This window comes from Saccopteryx bilineata, chromosome 7, assembly GCF_036850765.1.
Source record: "Saccopteryx bilineata isolate mSacBil1 chromosome 7, mSacBil1_pri_phased_curated, whole genome shotgun sequence".
Classification (NCBI taxonomy): Eukaryota; Metazoa; Chordata; class Mammalia; order Chiroptera; family Emballonuridae; genus Saccopteryx; species Saccopteryx bilineata.
This window is the reverse complement of record NC_089496.1, coordinates 91,796,332-91,814,460: the sequence shown is the minus strand read 5'-3', so window position 1 is coordinate 91,814,460 and position 18,129 is coordinate 91,796,332. Positions and strand designations below refer to the sequence as shown.

The window sequence follows — 18,129 nt, the reverse complement described above, 5'->3', positions numbered from 1 at the left end:
ATATATATATTAATCTTTGTTAGGTTCTAAGAGCTGCTCAGTGAATCTATTCCATTTCCCCGTGTTTTATATATATATATATATATATATATATATATATATATATATATATATATATATATGTGTGTGTGTGTGTGTGTGTGTGTGTCTACATATATATAATACATATATATATTTATATAATATATATCTCCTCTCTTCCTATTTCCTTAAAATCTAAAAAATTTCATGAAGATATATTCATGGCTTTTTACAAAATCTCAATATTTTTCCCAGGTCTGATTGTATACCTGGAAATTTCTATCCTATGTAGAATCAGAATTTTCTGGAAAGATTTGTTATGATTTGTTTTACTAGGACTATTGCCATCTGCATCATTAGTAATAGTGATTTTTAACTTTTTTTTTCAGTGCTATCTTTTTTAAGCAAAAAATTTCAGACTCACAAATCCAGGTGGGATATCTCTGAAGCAGGCCAGAAGGCCCAGAACACCTCACAAGACTTGCCTACCACCTGCCACTCCCTTGTAGCAAAATGTGAACACCACTTTCTAGGAGCATTTGAAATTCCTAAATGTTAACTTTGTTGACTTCCTTTCAGTCTTTAGATGCAGAATTAAAGAAACTTCAAAACTCAATTCAAGAAAGCACACAGAATTTTGATGAACAGTTGAAAAAACTCTTTGAAAGGAGAGTGAAGGCAGAAATGGTTGTCAACCAGGTAAATACAAGTTTAACTGTATAACTTGCTTTTCTAAGGAGCTTCCAGATCCTCACAGTGTTCTTGGGATAAAAACCAACCCCTTTCTGGCACCAAGGTCCTGCAGGCTCTGACCCTGGCTCTTGCTCTTGCCTCATCTGTGCCACCCTCCTCCTCACTTGCCACACTCCCAACTCTGTGCTTGAACACACCAGTTTTTTCTTCTTCCAACTCTGTTAGTAATATTCTCTGCCAACTTCTTTGCATCCTGGCCAATATCTATTCATCTATCAGGCCCCAGCTTAAAATTAGTTCCTCAAACTAGGTTAGATCTTCCTATTATATACTACTTTATTATTTAGCTTTCTAATACTTATTACAACTAAATTTTAATTTATGTGAGACTGCTTTTTTAATGCTTCCAAGACTATAAGCTCCTATATCTTCAGCAACTAGCAAAGGGCTGGGCTCATCTGTATGTTAAATGAGTGGATAATCCACATGCCCAAAAGATCAGATGGAAAATCTGGCTTAATTTGATTCAGCAGAGAGAATAAATTAAGTGTGCAGTAACTAGAAGCAAGAAGACCAAGGAGTGAAGCCTTTAAATTCTGAGGGAAAATTATTCCTAACATTGGATTCTATACCTTGCTAAACTATCAACTGAGTGTAAGAGAAAAAGAATAATATTTTAAGAAATGCAAGATCTCAAAAATTTATATGCACCTATTCTCAGTGACTTATTAGAAGATAATTCTCACCAAAGCAAGGGGACCAACCAAAAAAAAATGAGGGTAGTTAAAGGAACCTTCAGGAGGATCTTTGTATTCTCAGCATCCCAACAGGAATGGTATACTGAAAGGGTTTTATTTAAGAGATTTTAATGCAGGTACTCTTTACTGAGTATAAGCAGGGAAACAGCAAGGAATGGTGAAACTACACAGAGACTAGAAACAATGGGAAACCAGTATCATCCCTAGAGCTAAAGAGGCAAGGGAAGGGTAGCTGTTCCCAGGACCCAGCAAGACCTGGAGCCATGGGAGAGGAGTGGCTCCTCAGCAGTCATGGGCATAGATTAACCATAACGACTGGCCCATCAGGAAGGGAATGTATGTATATATATATGGTAGTTAGGTGGGAAAGAAGCCAGATACCCAAGACCACATATTGAATAATTCCATTTGTATGAAATGTCCAAAATAAGAAAATTCATAGAGACAGAAAGTTAATTAGTGGTTGCCTTGAAGGTGAGGCAGGAAGGCCTCTAGGGAAGGGGGTGGAAAGAAATGGAAAATTACTGCTAAAAGATTTCTTTTTAGAGTGATGAAATATTCTAAAGTTGATTGTGGTGATGGTTGTACAACTCTGTGAATATACTAAAAATCACTGGATTACATACTTTAAATAACTGAATTGTATTGATTGAAAAATACATTTTAATGAAACTGTTATTTTACAAAGATATGCTTAGCCCTGGCCAGATAGCTCAGTTGGTTGGAGCATTGTTCAAGAGTATGAAGGTTGTCGGTTCAATTCCCTGGTCAGGACGCATACAGGAACAGCTCAATGTTCCTATCTCTCTCTCTCTCTCTCTCTCTTTCTCTCTCTCTCTCTCTCTCTCTCCCTGCCTATTGCTCTCAAAAAAAAAATGCTTAGAACATCTTTCATACAAGATAATGAGGAAATTATTGAAGACTACTAGGTAATATCAAATGGACTCAAGAGCCAACTTTTTAGAAGCTCCCCTAAATGGAACAATTTAGGATTCAACAATGATAATAGTTGCAATTAACTGAACCCCCTCAAATTTGTTTAAATTTATGAATTTGGGATATTTTTAACAGAAAAATGCTAATTATTGACTTTCAGAGGATAACTTTCAGATGGAAAATGTAAAACAACTTGGTAGTTATTTGAAACAGTTTATATTCTTGTTTTCTTAAAAAAGATTTCTCTTACTTATATGTCATATTGATGAGAGCCAAGTCACTGACCCTCAACAGAAAATCCTTTCTTAGGTAGGAGTATTAACCATTTCCTCTCTTCTAAAATATTTCTACAGGAGGAACTGAAAATAAATAACCTTGTGTTTTCTTTACTGTTGGATGAAGAATTGAGCTCCAGAGAAACATTCCTAAACAACTATCTTGCAAGGAAGGAGGAAGAGAAAGTAAGTCTAGTATCTGATAACCAAGTACAGCAAATTCTGATAGATGTGCTCCTTGTTAAGAAGAGCGCAGCCGTGGCCGGTTGGCTCAGCGGTAGAGCGTCGGCCTAGCGTGCGGAGGACCCGGGTTCGATTCCCGGCCAGGGCACACAGGAGAAGCGCCCATTTGCTTCTCCAGCCCTCCGCCGCGCTTTCCTCTCTGTCTCTCTCTTCCCCTCCCGCAGCCAAGGCTCCATTGGAGCAAAGATGGCCCGGGCGCTGGGGATGGCTCTGTGGCCTCTGCCCCAGGCACTAGACTGGCTCTGGTCGCAACATGGCGACGCCCAGGATGGGCAGAGCATCGCCCCCTGGTGGGCAAAGCATCGCCCCTGGAGAGCTTGCCGGGTGGATCCCGGTTGGGCGCATGCAGGAGTCTGTCTGACTGTCTCTCCCTGTTTCCAGCTTCAGAAAAAAAAAAAAATGAAAAAAAAAAAAAAAAAAAAAAAAAAAGAAGAGCGCACACACCTAGACCTTTCCTGTCTTCCATATTGCTACTCCACAGTGTGCATTCTGTGGCTTTCTGTCTGGGACTTTGCTCCAAGGTCAGGTGACAGCACCCACTCCACTTTGTTAGTAAAGTTAGGTGATTCTGCATCTGCAATCATTTGGTTAAAAAAACCATATACCTTTCATATGACATATGGTTTATAAAATGAGACCGTATAGGTTCATGGTTGGAAAGACATGCTTTTAACCACTGACTGGCTGGAGGAACTTGGGCAAGACATATAACCTTTTTTTTTTTTTTTTTTTTTGTATTTTTCTGAAGTTGGAAACGGGGAGGCAGTCAGACAGACTCCTGCATGCGCCCGACTGGGATCCACCCGGCATGCCCACCAGGGGGCGATGCTCTGCCCATCTGGGGCGTTGCTCTGTTGCATCCAGAGCCATTCTAGCGCCTGAGGCAGAGGCCACAGAGCCATCCTTAGCACCCGGGCCAACTTTGCTCCAATGGAGCCTTGGCTGCAGGAGGGGAAGAGAGAGACAGAGAGGAAGGAGAGGGGGAGGGATGGAGAAGCAGATGGGCACTTCTCCTGTGTGCCCTGGCCTGGAATCAAACCTGGGACTCCTGCATGCCAGGCCGACGCTCTACCACTGAGCCAATCGGCCAGGGCGACATATAACCTTTTAAGCTATTTGCAAGCTCTTCACTAGGGAACAATATTCTCTCTGGACAATTTGGCACCCTAAGTTTTACTAGTCATGTAAGCAATGGGTTAGCTTATAGAATAAAAAGCTGAAAAACTTTTTCTGAAAAACTCTATATAAAAAATAAGAACATGAATAAATATGTTTCACTAAAGAGACAAAGAAAATGTTCATCACATAATTTTCAAAATATATCAGCTTTCATTGGTAATATTAGTAAAAGACATTTATAAATGAATGATTTAAAGTATCATATGTAACATATGTACTTACTTTTTGCTGAGTATTTTAAGCAGCATATGCCAAGCACCTTCTAAATACAGCCCTACTCATGACAACCGTGCAGGGTATTGGAGTTCCTTCACAGATGTGGAGACCAAGACTGATAGCATCGGCCCTGGCCAGTTGGCTCAATGGTAGAGTGTCGGCCTGGTGTGCAAGGGGTCCCGGGTTCGATTCCCAGCCAGGGCACACAGGAGAAGCGCCCTTCTGCTTCTCCACCCCTCCCCCTCTCCTTCCTCTCTGTCTCTCTCTTCCCCTCCCGCATCGAGGCTCCATTGGAGCAGAGATGGCCCGGGCGCTGGGGATGGCTCCTTGGCCTCTGCCCCAGGCGCTAGAGTGGCTCTGGTCGCAACAGAGCGACGCCCCGGAGGGGCAGAGCATCGCCCCCTGGTGGGCGTGCCGGGTGGATCCCGGTGGGGCGCATGTGGGAGTCTGTCTGACTGTCTCTCCCCGTTTCCAGCTTCGGAAAAATACAAAAAAAAAAAAAAAAATACTGATAGCATCCCTAAGGTACCAATAGGAGCTGGAGCTGTGGACATAAAGGAAGACCATCCAAATGAGAATAGTCAGACTGTTTATTCAGAGCTTGAAGTAGTAAAGGGATCAGCAACCATCATTTGTGTTTGGCAGATGCTCCAAGGCAGGAACGGGGATGGGAAAGCTTTATAATGGAAACAAGAGAGGCTTTCAGGTGTCCTCTGATCTGAAGTTGTTGGCATGAGGAAGCTGGAAGCAAGTTAATTAGAAATCCAGCAGCTTAGCCTGACCTGTGGTGGTGCAGTGAATAAAAGTGTCAGTTTGGAACCCTGAGGTCTCGGATTCGAAACCATGGGCTTGCCTGGTCAAGGCATATATGGGAGTTGATACTTGCTGCTCCTCCCCCTTTCTCTCTCTCTCTCTTTTCTGGAAAATGAATAAGTATTTTTAAAAAGGGGGGAAATCCAGCAGCCTGAGTGATTGATTGATTTGGGGAGTATATTGGCTTTCTCTGGTTGGTCTTAAGTTGAAAATGCTGGCCCTGGCCGGTTGACTCAGCGGTAGAGCGTCGGCCTAGCATGCGGAGGACCCGGGTTCGATTCCCGGCCAGGGCACATAGGAGAAGCGCCCATTTGCTTCTCCACCCCTCCGCCGTGCTTTCCTCACTGTCTCTCTCTTCCCCTCCCGCAGCCAAGGCTCCATTGGAGGAAAGATGGCCCGGGCGCTGGGCATGGCTCTGTGGCCTCTGCCTCAGGCGCTAGAGTGGCTCTGGTCGCAATATGGCAACGCCCAGGATGGGCAGAGCATCGCCCCCTGGGGGGCAGAGCACCGCCCCTGGTGGGCGTGCCGGGTGGATCCCGGTCGGGCGCATGCGGGAGTCTGTCTGACTGTCTCTCCCTGTTTCCAGCTTCAGAAAAATGAAAAAAAAAAAAAAAAGTTGAAAATGCTGGCAAAAATTAAGAAAGCCGAAAGTTATTTTTCAAGTCTTGACAGTTTGGGGCTGATTGCTGCAGAGGTTGTGGGTCAGAGTTCTCTTTTTATTTGGTCTGGCCATTGCCCTTTTATAAATTCAGCCTCTCAGAATCCAGGTCCAGGCGTCCCCTAATCCTGTGGGATTTTATCATCCCTACTGCCATGCCAAGAATGCAGCATGTCCTGCAGTCACTTCCACACTCAGTACAGAGCTAGCTATGCTCAGAAACAGGTGATGATGTTTGTTCTTTTTTTGTGTGTGTGTGACAGAGACAGAGAGACAGAGAGAGGGACAGATAGGGACAGACAGACAGGAAGGGAGAGAGATGAGAAGCATCAGTTCTTCGTTGCTGCACCTTAGTTGTTCATTGATTGCTTTCTCATATGTGCCTTGACCAGGGGGCTATAGCAGACAGAGTAAACCTTGCTCAAGCCAGCGACCTTGAGCTCAAGCTGGTGAGCCTTACTCAAACCATATGAGCCCGTGCTCAAGCCGGCAACCTCAGGGTTTCGAACCTGGGTCTTCCGTGTCCCAGTCCCATGCTCTATTCACTGTGCCGTAGCCTGGTCAGGCGGATGTTTGTTCTTTCAAAGTCTCCCACTGGTATACTTCTATAAATGTTATCTTCAATGGATACCTCACTGACACATTTATCTTGTACTAGGAAATTTCTTGTTCTTTTTAGTATCTCCACTATTTTTTTTTAATTCTGAAAAATATCCAGTTACAACTGGCTATTTCTAATGTTATTATAGAACCAGACTTCAGAGGCCATCCGAAAAGCTAGAGAAGATCTTGATGTGTACAAGGAAAACTATGACAACTTACTGGCAGAAGATAAGGTGAGAGCCATAGTCTTACCCAAGACAAAGTGAGAGTCATAGTCTTACCCACTCACCAGTACAGTAGAGTTGCTGTTGCCTGGATTTGAGGGGAGATTAAAATGAATATAATTTCATTTCTTCATAGATGTTTCTCCTACTGTAATGCTCAGTTATGGGTAAACTTTATTCTATGCCATTGTTTTTTCTGAAAATCAGTTTGTAAGATAAATTTTTGTAAACTCCTCTGGTTTAGGCTTTCTCTTGCACAAAAATGAGAGAGATCATCTAGACTTCTTTGGGGCTTTTCAAACATCAGGTTGAAGGCCCCATTCATTGGTCATGATATTACTTTGGTAGACCATGATCAGCAGTTTTATAATGGAAAACAATAACATAGAAAAGTATGTAAAGAAGATGGAATGGAACGGAACGGAATGGAATGGAATGGAATGATCAGAACAGAATAGAATAGAATAGAATAGAATAGAATAGAATAGAGAAACTTCCATTATTTTGTAAAACTTTGGTTGGAAATGATTTCTAAGACTTCTTATATGAAATAATATTTTTAACTCACTAATGTGCTTCCTATTCAAAATAAATCTTTGAGAAATCCTTACACAGTGAACAGTCACTCCCTAATGCAGGAGTCAGGAACCTATGGCTCATGAGCCAGATGTGGCTCTTTTGATGGCTGCATCTGGCTCGCAGACAAATCTTTAATGAAAAAATAATAACATTAAAAATATAAAACATTCTCATGTATTACAATCCATTCATTTCCTACCACTTATGTTCATGCTTGCGGGTGGCTGGAGCCAATCACAGCTGTCCTCTGGGACAACACCAGATTTTTATTGGATAACGCGTAATGTACACAGGTCGTTGTGAGGTCAGGAAGTAAACTTCCCTTCTTTTAATCAAATATTCAGCTAGCTAATTGCAGAAACCCTTTTGACGAAGAAGATGGCTGAAAGGAAAAAAAGATGAAGAGTATCGTACTTTTCAGCAGGAATGGACAGAGGAATCTGCCTTTGTGGAGAGAGCAGGTTCTGCAGTGCGTCTAATATGCAATGATAAAATTGCATTGATGAAACGGTCAAATATAAAGTGTCACTTTGACACATGCCATACTACATTTGCATCAAAATATCCAGCAGGAAGAAAGCATTTCAAGAGCTACTGTGCAGAATGCAAGCTAATCAGCAGCAACTCCATGTTTGGACCCAACAAGGTGACTGGAATTCGGCTATCTTTGCTGGTGCTTTAGCAATTGTGAGAAACGGAAAGCCATTCACAGATGGGGAGTATGCCGAAACATTCATGCTTGATGTTGCCAACGAACTTTTTGATGACTTTTCAGATAAAGACAAGATAATCAAACGAATAAAAGACATGCCTCTGTCGGCAAGAACTGTTCATGATCGTACCATCATGATGGCAAATCAAATTGAGGCAACACAAGTGAAGGACATAAATGCAGCACCATTCTTTTCTCTCGCTATGGATGAGTCAACAGACGTAAGCCATTTATCCCAGTTCAGTGTGATCGCAAGGTATGCTGTCGGTGACACACTGTGTGAGGAAAGTCTTGCTGTTTTGCCTATGAAAGAGACAACAAGAGGGGAGGATTTATTAAAGTCTTTCACTGAGTTCCCTAAAGAAAAAAATCTACCGATGGATAAATTTATTTCGGTATGTACTGATGGTGCTCCATGCATGGTGGGGAAAAACAGGATTTGTAGTGCTTCTTCATGAACATGAAAAGAGACCCAACCTAAGTTTTCACTGCATCCTACATCAGGAGGCGCTTTGTGCTCAGATATGTGGTGAGCAGCTTGGTGAGGTGATATTGCTGGTCATTCGGGTGGTCAACTTTATTGTTGCCTGAGCTTTAAATGATCGCCACTTTAAAACACTGCTGGGGCCCTGGCCGGTTGGCTCAGCGGTAGAGCGTCAGCCTGGCGTGCAGAAGTCCCGGGTTCGATTCCTGGCCAGGGCACACAGGAGAAGTGCCCATCTGCTTCTCTACCCCTCCTCCTCTCCTTTCTCTCTATGTTTGTTTCTCTCTTCCCCTCCTGCAGCCAAGGTTCCATTGGAGCAAAGTTAGCCCGGGCACTGAGGATGGCTTTATGGCCTCTGCCTCAGGCACTAGAATGGCTCTGGTTGCAACAGAGCAACGCCCCAGATGGGCAGAGCATCACCCCCTGGTGGGCATGCCGGGTGGATCCCAGTCGGGCGCATGCGGGAGTCTGTCTGACTGCCTCCCCGTTTCCAACTTCAGAAAAATACAAAAAAAATAAAAATAAAACACTGTTGGATGAAGTTGGGAATAATTATCCTGGTCTTCTTCTGCACAGCAATGTGCGTTGGTTGGTGCTCAGCCGTTCACAGCTTGTCTGAGCAAAATCTGGACTTTTCTCGAAATGAAAAATGTTGAGCATCCTGAGTTAGCTAACACTGAGTGGCTCCTGAAGTTCTACTATCTCGTGGACATGACTGAACATCTAAACTAGTTCAGTGTGAAAATGCAAGGCGTTGGAAATACAGTCTTATCCCTTCAACAAGCAGTGTTTGCATTTGAAAACAAGCTGGAACTCTTCATAGCTGACATTGAAACAGGTCATTTACTACACTTTGAAAAACTGGGAGAGTTTAAAGATGCATGCACAGCAAGTGACCCTGCTCAACATCTTGATCTCCAGCTAGTGGGCTTCACATCTAATCTCCTGCAGTCATTCAAAGCATGCTTTGGAGAATTTCATGAGTGCACTCATCTTTTTAAGTTCATCACCCATCCATACAAGTGTGCAGTGGACAGCACTGACCTAAGTTACATCCCTGGTGTCTCTGTCAGAGATTTTGAGCTACAAGCTGCTGACCTGAAGGCCTCAGACATGTGGGTGAATAAGTTCAAGTCACTGAATGAAGATTTGGAAAGACTTGCACGACAGCAAGCAGAGTTGGCGAGCAAACACAAGTGGGGAGAAATGAAAAAACTTCAACCCGCGGACCAGCTGATTGTCAAAATTTGGAACGCGCTTCCCATCACATACCACACACTGCAGCATCTGAGTATTGCTGTACTGACAATGTTTGGCTGTACGTATGCATTTGAGCTGTCTTTCTCACATCTAAAGAACGTTAAGACCAACCTACGATCACATTAATGCAGAGGTCCCCAAACTTTTTACACAGGGGGCCAGTTCACTGTCCCTCAGACCTTTGGAGGGCCGGACTATAAAAAAAACTATGAACAAATCCCTATGCACACTGCACATAACTTATTTTAAAGTAAAAAAAAAAAAAAACGGGAACAAATACAATATTTAAAATAAAGAACAAGTAAATTTAAATCAACAAACTGACTAGTATTTCAATGGGAACTATGCTCCTCTCACTGACCACCAATGAAAGAGGTGCCCCTTCTGGAAGTGTGGTGAGGGCCAGATAAATGGCCTCAGGGGGCCGCATGCGGCCTGCGGGTCGTAGTTTGGGGACCCTTGCATTAACGGATGGAAGTCTCAATGCCTGCATGAAGCTTAATCTCACCACGTATCAACCAGACTACAAAGCCATCAGCAAAACCATGCAGCACCAGAAGTCGCATTAATGGTAAGAAGTACTTTATTCATCACTGGTTAGCAACAGCATAATAACATTATTAAAAGGAATTCAGAGACTTATTATACTTTAAAAGTGTTGGTCTTACATAAAATGCAAACATTTACTTGTATTTAGTGTTAAACATATTGTATGGCTCTCATGGAATTACTTTTTAAAATATGTGGCATTCATGGCTCTCTCAGCCAAAAAGGTTCCCGACCCCTGCCCTAACAAGTCTACTTTATAAACCAAGTTTTCATGGGTTTTAAAAATCAAAGTAATACAACCCTATATTTTTTTACTCTTATTAATTTTATTGAGTTAATTGGAATGACATTGATTCATAAAATTACATAGGTTTTAGGTGTACCATTCCATAATACAACCCTACATTTTAAAGGGTATTGTCAACAAATGTTTTTGAAAAAATTGCAATACTGACAATGATCTGTTTGTGCTTAGGTTCTAGATCGCAGCTTTAAAAAGGAATTTTCTGAACTTCCCAGTCATCAGGTGGATGCACTCTACAAACTCTTTAAACGCCGACCAAGGTTTGTTTCTCCTTTGTAATCACTTTTCTGAGGAAAAGTTTGTAAGTGAACAGGAATATTATGACATTTCAGTTTTTTCTCCCAATTACGGAAATATTTAGTCTAACATCTTCTACATGACACCTTATATCTTAAGGTGGGCAATACAAAATAATCATTGAATTCATTATTTAAAAATAAGTAGGGCCCTGGCCGGTTGGCTCAGCGGTAGAGCGTCGGCCTGGCGTGCAGGAGTCCCGGGTTCAATTCCCGGCCAGGGCACACAGGAGAAACGCCCATCTGCTTCTCCACCCCTCCCCCTCTCCTTCCTCTCTGTCTCTCTCTTCCCCTCCTGCAGCCGAGGCTCCATTGGAGCAAAGATGGCCCCGGCGCTGGGGATGGCTCTGTGGCCTCTGCCTCAGGCGCTAGAATGGCTCTGGATGCAACAGAGCAATGCCTCAGAGGGGCAGAACATCGCCCCCTGGTGGGCATGCCGGGTGGATCCCAGTCGGGCGCATGCGGGAGTCTGTCTGACTGCCTCCCCATTTCCAGCTTCAGAAAAATGAAAATAATAATAATAATAATAATAAGTAGGTAAGGTCCTGGCCGGTTGGCTCAGTGGTAGATCGTTGGCCTAGCGTGCAGAAGTCCTGGGTTCGATTTTTGGCCAGGGCACACAGGAGAAGCGCCCATCTGCTTATCCACACACCCCCTCTCCTTCCTCTCTGTCTCTCTCTTCCCCTCCCGCAGCCAAGGCTCCCTTGGAGCACAGTTAGCCCGGGCGCTGAGGATGGCTTTATGGCCTCTGCCTCAGGCACTAGAATGGCTCTGGTTGCAACAGAGCAATGCCCCAGATGGACAGAGCATCGCCCCCTGGTGGGCATGCCTGGTGGATCCCGGTTGGGCACATGCGGGAGTCTGTCTGACTGCCTCCCCGTTTCCAACTTCAGAAAAATACAATAATAATAATAATAATAATAATAATAATAATAAGTAGGTAAGATGGTTGACGCAATGTGTGCAGTTTTCATCTGTGTCTAATTGCAGTGTCTATATGTGTTCTGCATTCAGACTGCTATCCACACAAACATTATAAGCCAAAGAGTAAGGGGATCATAATACTGGTGTAGTGTTGTCTCGTGGATGTAACTTCCCACTGACCAGCCTCCAAATTCCCACACAGAAAAAAAAAAAGTAGGTAAGCATAGTGCAATTATAGATGCTACTTTATACAAGAAAGTAGCTCCTCTTAAATCATAGATAGTATACATTTGTAAAGTCTTTCCTAAGATGTGTTCCAGAAAATATGAGTCCCTAAAGTATATGAATTGGAATTACTTCCAGGAGAAAATAAGTTTGGGAAAATGCTGGGTTTAAAAAAAAAAGTTAAAGTTTTCTCTACAAGAACTTCGCAAAACTTTATTTTGTCCAATGGATCTCCAAGTACAAAAAGTAGAGTAAACAGTGTTTTCCAAAGTTATTTAACCACAAATAACTTTTTCTCAGAGCATCTCATGTGATTGTGTTCAACACAAAGTTTGAAAAATGCCAGTATAGGCACTCTCCCTCTCAGGAGTGTGCCCATACCTCCCCCCCCCCTTCCACAGGTATGTTACCTTTGCCTTTCTTTTTCTAAGCTCCAAGGGCCCTTCTTTTGATTCTGTAACTTGTTTCCTGAGCCCACTCAGCCTAGCTGGCTCACTTCTACTACCTCTGTAAGTTTCTGAATAAACTTTCTCTTACAATTTGAAATTAAGAAAAGAGAAAGAAATAAAAATGCCAGAAAAATGCTTGAAAATAACCATGATCAAAAGAGTTCTGAAATATCTGGTTTTTATACCAAGAGTAGCATTAGAATTACATTCTTGCATATTTCCAAATTTTTATAAATTCATATTTCCACAATTTTCAAATGTAATCTACAAATTAGGAGTTTGTCACAGGGGTATAGGCTCATTTGTGTCTGAGATACAAACTCATTCTCTCACCTTTGACAGGTTACATGCAACTTAGAACATGCCTTATATAGTATCTTGATTTCTCTATTTGTAAAGTAATGAGTTATAATAAGCCTTGTGAAGAAAGCAGCGAGACCTCTCATATATTGGAAGGCAGCAGTGGAAAAAGCATAACTTTTATTGTCAAACAGAATTAACTTTAAATCCTAACTTCACCATCAGACCTATGACCTTGGACTAAAAACTTCTCTCAGAGCTTTACTTTTCTCATCTAGAGAAAGAAGATAACAATAGTAACTTCTTGGCATATTATAAAGTATTTGATAACGAAGTCCCATCCCAGCCACAGCCCAGGGAAACAAAACTAACCTATTAATGAAGATAAAAAGAGGCACTTCTCAAGTTGTGTATGTATCTGAACATAGTTTAAGCTACTCACCTGCGGAAAGGATATCAGCAGAAGATGTGGGACAGAACAAGGGAACATCCATTCTTCTCTTGGGCATTTACCTGCCAGTTTAAAATACACAGAAAGATATATATTTCAATTCTCATATTTTCTTATTTCTGGTTATGGCCTTTCCTTTACTGCTTAAAGAAGACACTTTAACTGTTGTAAAGCTGGTTAAATGGTGATGAACTCCTGTGATTTTTGCTTGTCCAGGAAACTCTCTCTTCTTCAAGAAAGGAGACGTTTTCTAATCTAGCAAATTTGCCAGTGCTTACAACAGTTAGGGACATCTGTAGTCCAGCCTTGGTCATGTCTGGGGATTCAGAGAATATGGAAGCAGGTCAAAGTAGGTGCTTTTCTCTTTGGAATACTCCACCCATCTTCCCTCAAGTGCCAAAGAAAAGTGTCATACAATGTCATACCTATGCTGAGGATATTATTATTTAACATTGATTTTTTTTTATATATGTGTGAGAATGTGAAAGGCTGATGGGCTTTTATTCACAATACCAGGATTTCCAAACTGAAAACACACTCAGATATGACCAGTAATGTGCCTTTTGGAGAGCGACCAGGATCTGGGAAATTGAATCAAGAGAACTTTGCCCAGTTAATGAAGGCCATGGATGAGATGGACAATATTAATTTCATGCCAGAAGGCTTGGACCCCTTGATCTGGGATCATTTCTGTATGACCAGACGAGTGAAAGTGGAAAATGAACAGAAAGTATATAATAACATTTTATTTTATTTTATTTCATTTACTGTACTAATATAAAATATATAGTTTAGAGTGGTCAATACTTCCAGAAAACCTAATTATTTGGGTTTTCCTGCTAGGGTAGTAGTTAGTAATATTAATAAGAATAATGATCCCCTGGCCGGTTGGCTCAGTGGTAGAGCGTCGGCCTCGCGTGCGGAAGTCCTGAGTTCGATTCCCGGCCAGGGCACACAGGAGAAGCGCCCATTTGCTTCTCCACCCCTTCCCCTCTCCTTCCTCTCTGTCTCGCTCTTCCCCTCCTGCAGCCAAGGCTCCATTGGAGCAAAACATGGCCCGGGCGCTGGGGATGGCTCCTTGACCTCTGCCCCAGGCGCTAGAGTGGCTCTGGTCGCGACGGAGCGACGCCCCGGATGGGCAGAGCATCACCCCTTGGTGGGCGTGCCAGGTGGATCCCAGTCGGGCACATGCGGGAGTCTGTCTGACTGCCTCCCCGTTTCCAGCTTCAGAAAAATACAAAAAAAAAAAAAAAAAAGGAATAATGATGAAATAAAATACTAACTTTAGTGCTACGGAGGGCTAAGTATGAATCTGGTGTACTTACATAGACCCACATTATCCAAAATGGTGGTCACTTGCTACATGTGGTTATTGTCTACTTGAAATTAATATGGTTAGTCCTAATTGAGACTTTCTGTAAGTACCAAATACACAGATTTAGAAGACTTAAAATAATTTTAAAAAATAATAGAAATATTTTAATATTTAGTACAGTTTAAAATGATAATGTTTGGGATATATTGTGTTAAATAATACATTAATAAAATTAATTTTACCTGTTTAATTGTACTTTTTATAATGTGGGTACTATAAAATTTAAAATTCCGTATGTGGCTTACATTTATTGCTTGCATTATATTTCCCTTCAACCACTGTTGTAGACATAGCTTCCATTCTCTTCACTGCCTTGGTCTTGAATAGTTCTCATCTCTTTTTGCAAAGATTAGAATTATATTTTACAAGAAACAGCTTTCTAGTTTTGCTAGAATATTTTTTAAATGTAGCAACGAGTAGCAAGTTGAGGGTGTGTTTAATTAGAAAGAGAATCCTTCCTCTTGTTGCTTCTTGACAACCCCCTGCCTGCCTTCCCCAAGTTCCCTCAATTCAGTGCCCCAGACATCAGGTTGGCATATTTTTGATAAAGTATCTGTGATTTTACAATTCTAACTAAGGTGATGAGAACAAAAATTTTAAAACAAAAATTCTAGTTGCTTGCGTATTTAATTTTCAGCCAGAAGCAAATTTGATACTTTTCAAATTATTCATGTGATGTACCACGTGAGTTTTAAATATCTTGTATTATTACATAATGACAGGGATTTAAATTTTTATTAATCTCTTAGAAAGGTGGGGTTGTTAAGGTTTTGTAACAAAACTAAAAGATGTATGTTTTTAAAGGTTCTCTAGAAATCAGTTTGCTTTTATTTCTAAAGCTCTGTGTGTTCTGAAATGTTTGTGGTTTGGTTTCTTCAGGTTAAGCGGAAAGCAGCTGGCTTAATGGAAATGGCAGCTTTCCTCCGGCGGAGAGTTGATGAGGATGAGAAAGTGCAACAGGAAATTGAAAGGGTGTCCAATGAACTCATGATGTAAATGGAACCTTTCGCTCATTTTCATTTATTCAAAGGCTATGTTAGCTAGTGTTATCACGGGGGAAGAATGCCCCCTCACTGGCTTACACCTGGCTGGCAGAGACTTATCTATCTCCTTGGGCTTTAGAATTTCTTTGGAAAAGTTCATATTTTTACATAACACCTTATTTCAGAATGAAATTTGCCCACATGTTCCATTGCTATTATAACAAATAGGTACTTTTGGAAAAATCTTAGTATTTTTTCATCTGCTTGTTTCTGCTGATGACTACTTTTGGGCTTAAGCCACATGAACAACTGTGTGAAAAATTAAGCAGATATCCAAGAAATTTCCATTTAGACACTTAACCAGCTAATATCTTTTTCTTTAGGGAGGCTTGTTGTAGTTTGCTGAGTGATGGGGACACTGTTTTGTTCTTGCTTTACTTTTGGCTATATTTGTAGATACATTGATAAATACTTCCCTGGTGTCCCCAAATTCAACATTATACATCATTTTCAGGTCTAGGCTATAAGGATAAATATGTATTTCCCAGAAATAGATTTGGTAAGTAGCATATAGATTGAACATTGTTAATATAATATCAAAAGTCATACATTGTAAGGACCTCAATGGATTTGTTAGTTGGTAGCATCTCTGTTTTCTTCCACTTACGATCACAATTACATTAATATTTTTTCATCATTAAGTGGAACTTTCTGAATGCGTTTCTGTCCCTACCATTCTTTGAGCAGCCCAAGTGTGATACCGTCTCAGTAAGAAGACATTTCCTAGAGACCTCTAGAAAACTCCTCATTAGGAAAATACTTTCTGCATTAACTTCCAGCATGTTATCCTTCAGCTGAAGGAAGTTTAAGTTTGGATTTTTATTCTCAGATAATAGGTGAAATTTAAAATAGAAATATTGTACAACTACTTACTTTGAACTCTTTTTCCATTTAGACTACAGGAAGAGAAAGTGAAATTCCAGTTGAATTTGACAATACAAATTCTCCTTAAACAAGGACAAGTAGAACTGGAGAATTTCCAGTTATTGACGGAGTATTCTGATGCAATTCTCATCAACAGGAACATAATTGAAGACCTGAATTCTGTAATTCGAGTAAGCACCATTTTGAAAGAGAAAAAAACAACAACATATTACCTGCTGTATCAAATATTTTTATTATTCCATTTTCATGATAAAGATGTTCATTTTCTTCTAGCTTACAGAGTTTCTGACATGATGCCTGCTATATTTTTAAAATATCTGTTTCCCTTAATGTAATGTGTCTGCCTTTGAGACCTTCCCTTTATCTTTGGTTTTCAGCAGCTAATCTATATAGCAACAGGGAGCAGGGCAGAGAGCTGGGCTGCAAATGCATGCATATCGGAAGATTGGTGATTGGTCTGCCTAATCATTGGCATATAAATGGGCTATGCCATTCAAATTTATCTTTCAATTTCTTCTGTTTAGTAACTTCCATGCTTTACAGTGATCAGATTTTGCTCAAGTAGTAGTTTTTTAATATTTGCATATTTTTAAGGAGCTATAATTATCTCTGTGACCCAAGTGTTTTCTAATTATAGAATACAGCCTCAAATGTGCTCTATTCTTTGTGCAGAATCATATTCTATGAATGTCAGAATGTACCTTTTTTTTTTTTTTTAAGACTCAAGGACAAAAGAAAGTTGCTAGCATGATGGTAAGTAAAGATATCCACAAAGGAATATTTCAGATTGAGTGGGAACATAAAAAAATGGAGATGGAAATGGAAGATCTAAATCAGAAGGCTTGGGATATTCAGATGCTGTTTTTTTCGAGAGAGCGTCAAAAGGTAAGTTCTCCCTTCCCTGCTATATAACCTTAACTTCATTCATTAATGCATTTATTCTTTCAACCAGTATTTAATAAGTTATAGTGTGTCTATGGACTCTGCCTTTTTCTTCCAGTAGTTTACATCTGCTGCCTTGGGTTCATTGTGACTCGCTCAGTTGTATAGTTCTATCTTTCGGTTCACAGAGGGTTTCCCAATTGTCAGATTCAGTGGTCACTTTCCCAGTCATTATATCTTTTAAATCTCTATAAGACATGACCGGCCCTGGCCGGTTGGCTCAGTGGTAGAGCGTCGGCCTGGCGTGCAAGGGGTCCCGGGTTCGATTCCCGGCCAGGGCACACAGGAGAGGCGCCGATCTGCTTCTCCACCCCTCCCCCTCCCCTTCCTCTCTGTCTCTCTCTTCCCCTCCTGCAGCAAGGCTCCATTGGAGCAGAGATGGCCCGGGCGCTGGAGATGGCTCCTCGGCCTCTGCCCCAGGCGCTAGAGTGGCTCTGGTCACAACAGAGCGACGCCCCCGAGGGCAGAGCATCACCCCCTGGTGGGCAGAGCGTCGCCCCCTGGTGGGCGTGCCGGGTGGATCCCAGTCGGGCGCATGCGGGAGTCTGTCTGTCTCTCCCCGTTTCCAGCTTCAGAAAAATACAAAAAAAAAAAAAAAAAGACATGATCATCTCAATTGCTTATTCCTTTAGCTTTTATCATCCCTGTTTTCCCTTTCTTCTAGCATGTCCAACCACTCTGCTTTCTCTTCTGCTTCTCTTAACTATACCCATCTTTTAAGACCCTGCCCTT

At 41.5% G+C, this 18,129-nt stretch overlaps 1 protein-coding gene and 2 non-coding genes across 7 annotated transcripts in view; all 3 read left to right on the top strand.

Annotated features, from left to right (window-relative positions):
* The window catches only part of CFAP43 (cilia and flagella associated protein 43), a 118,664-nt gene that overhangs the window by 97,498 nt on the left and 3,037 nt on the right, over window positions 1-18,129 (top strand). For 4 of the 5 annotated variants that reach the window (XM_066238800.1, XM_066238799.1, XM_066238798.1 and 1 more), the window contains 8 exons: window positions 601-720; window positions 2,762-2,869; window positions 6,542-6,628; window positions 10,679-10,767; window positions 13,669-13,882; window positions 15,407-15,519; window positions 16,466-16,625; window positions 17,176-17,340. In XM_066238800.1, the coding sequence (XP_066094897.1) occupies window positions 601-720; window positions 2,762-2,869; window positions 6,542-6,628; window positions 10,679-10,767; window positions 13,669-13,882; window positions 15,407-15,519; window positions 16,466-16,625; window positions 17,176-17,340 (1,056 nt within the window). The remainder of the gene's footprint in view (window positions 1-600; window positions 721-2,761; window positions 2,870-6,541; window positions 6,629-10,678; window positions 10,768-13,668; window positions 13,883-15,406; window positions 15,520-16,465; window positions 16,626-17,175; window positions 17,341-18,129) is intronic. The other variant, XM_066238801.1, reaches the window with a different exon arrangement.
* LOC136311388 (small nucleolar RNA SNORA23) lies at window positions 11,755-11,931 on the top strand. Its single transcript, XR_010726779.1, has one exon. It is a non-coding gene; the product is annotated as a small nucleolar RNA SNORA23 (small nucleolar RNA).
* Window positions 14,030-14,105, top strand: TRNAA-CGC (transfer RNA alanine (anticodon CGC)). Its single transcript has one exon. It is a non-coding gene; the product is annotated as a tRNA-Ala (tRNA).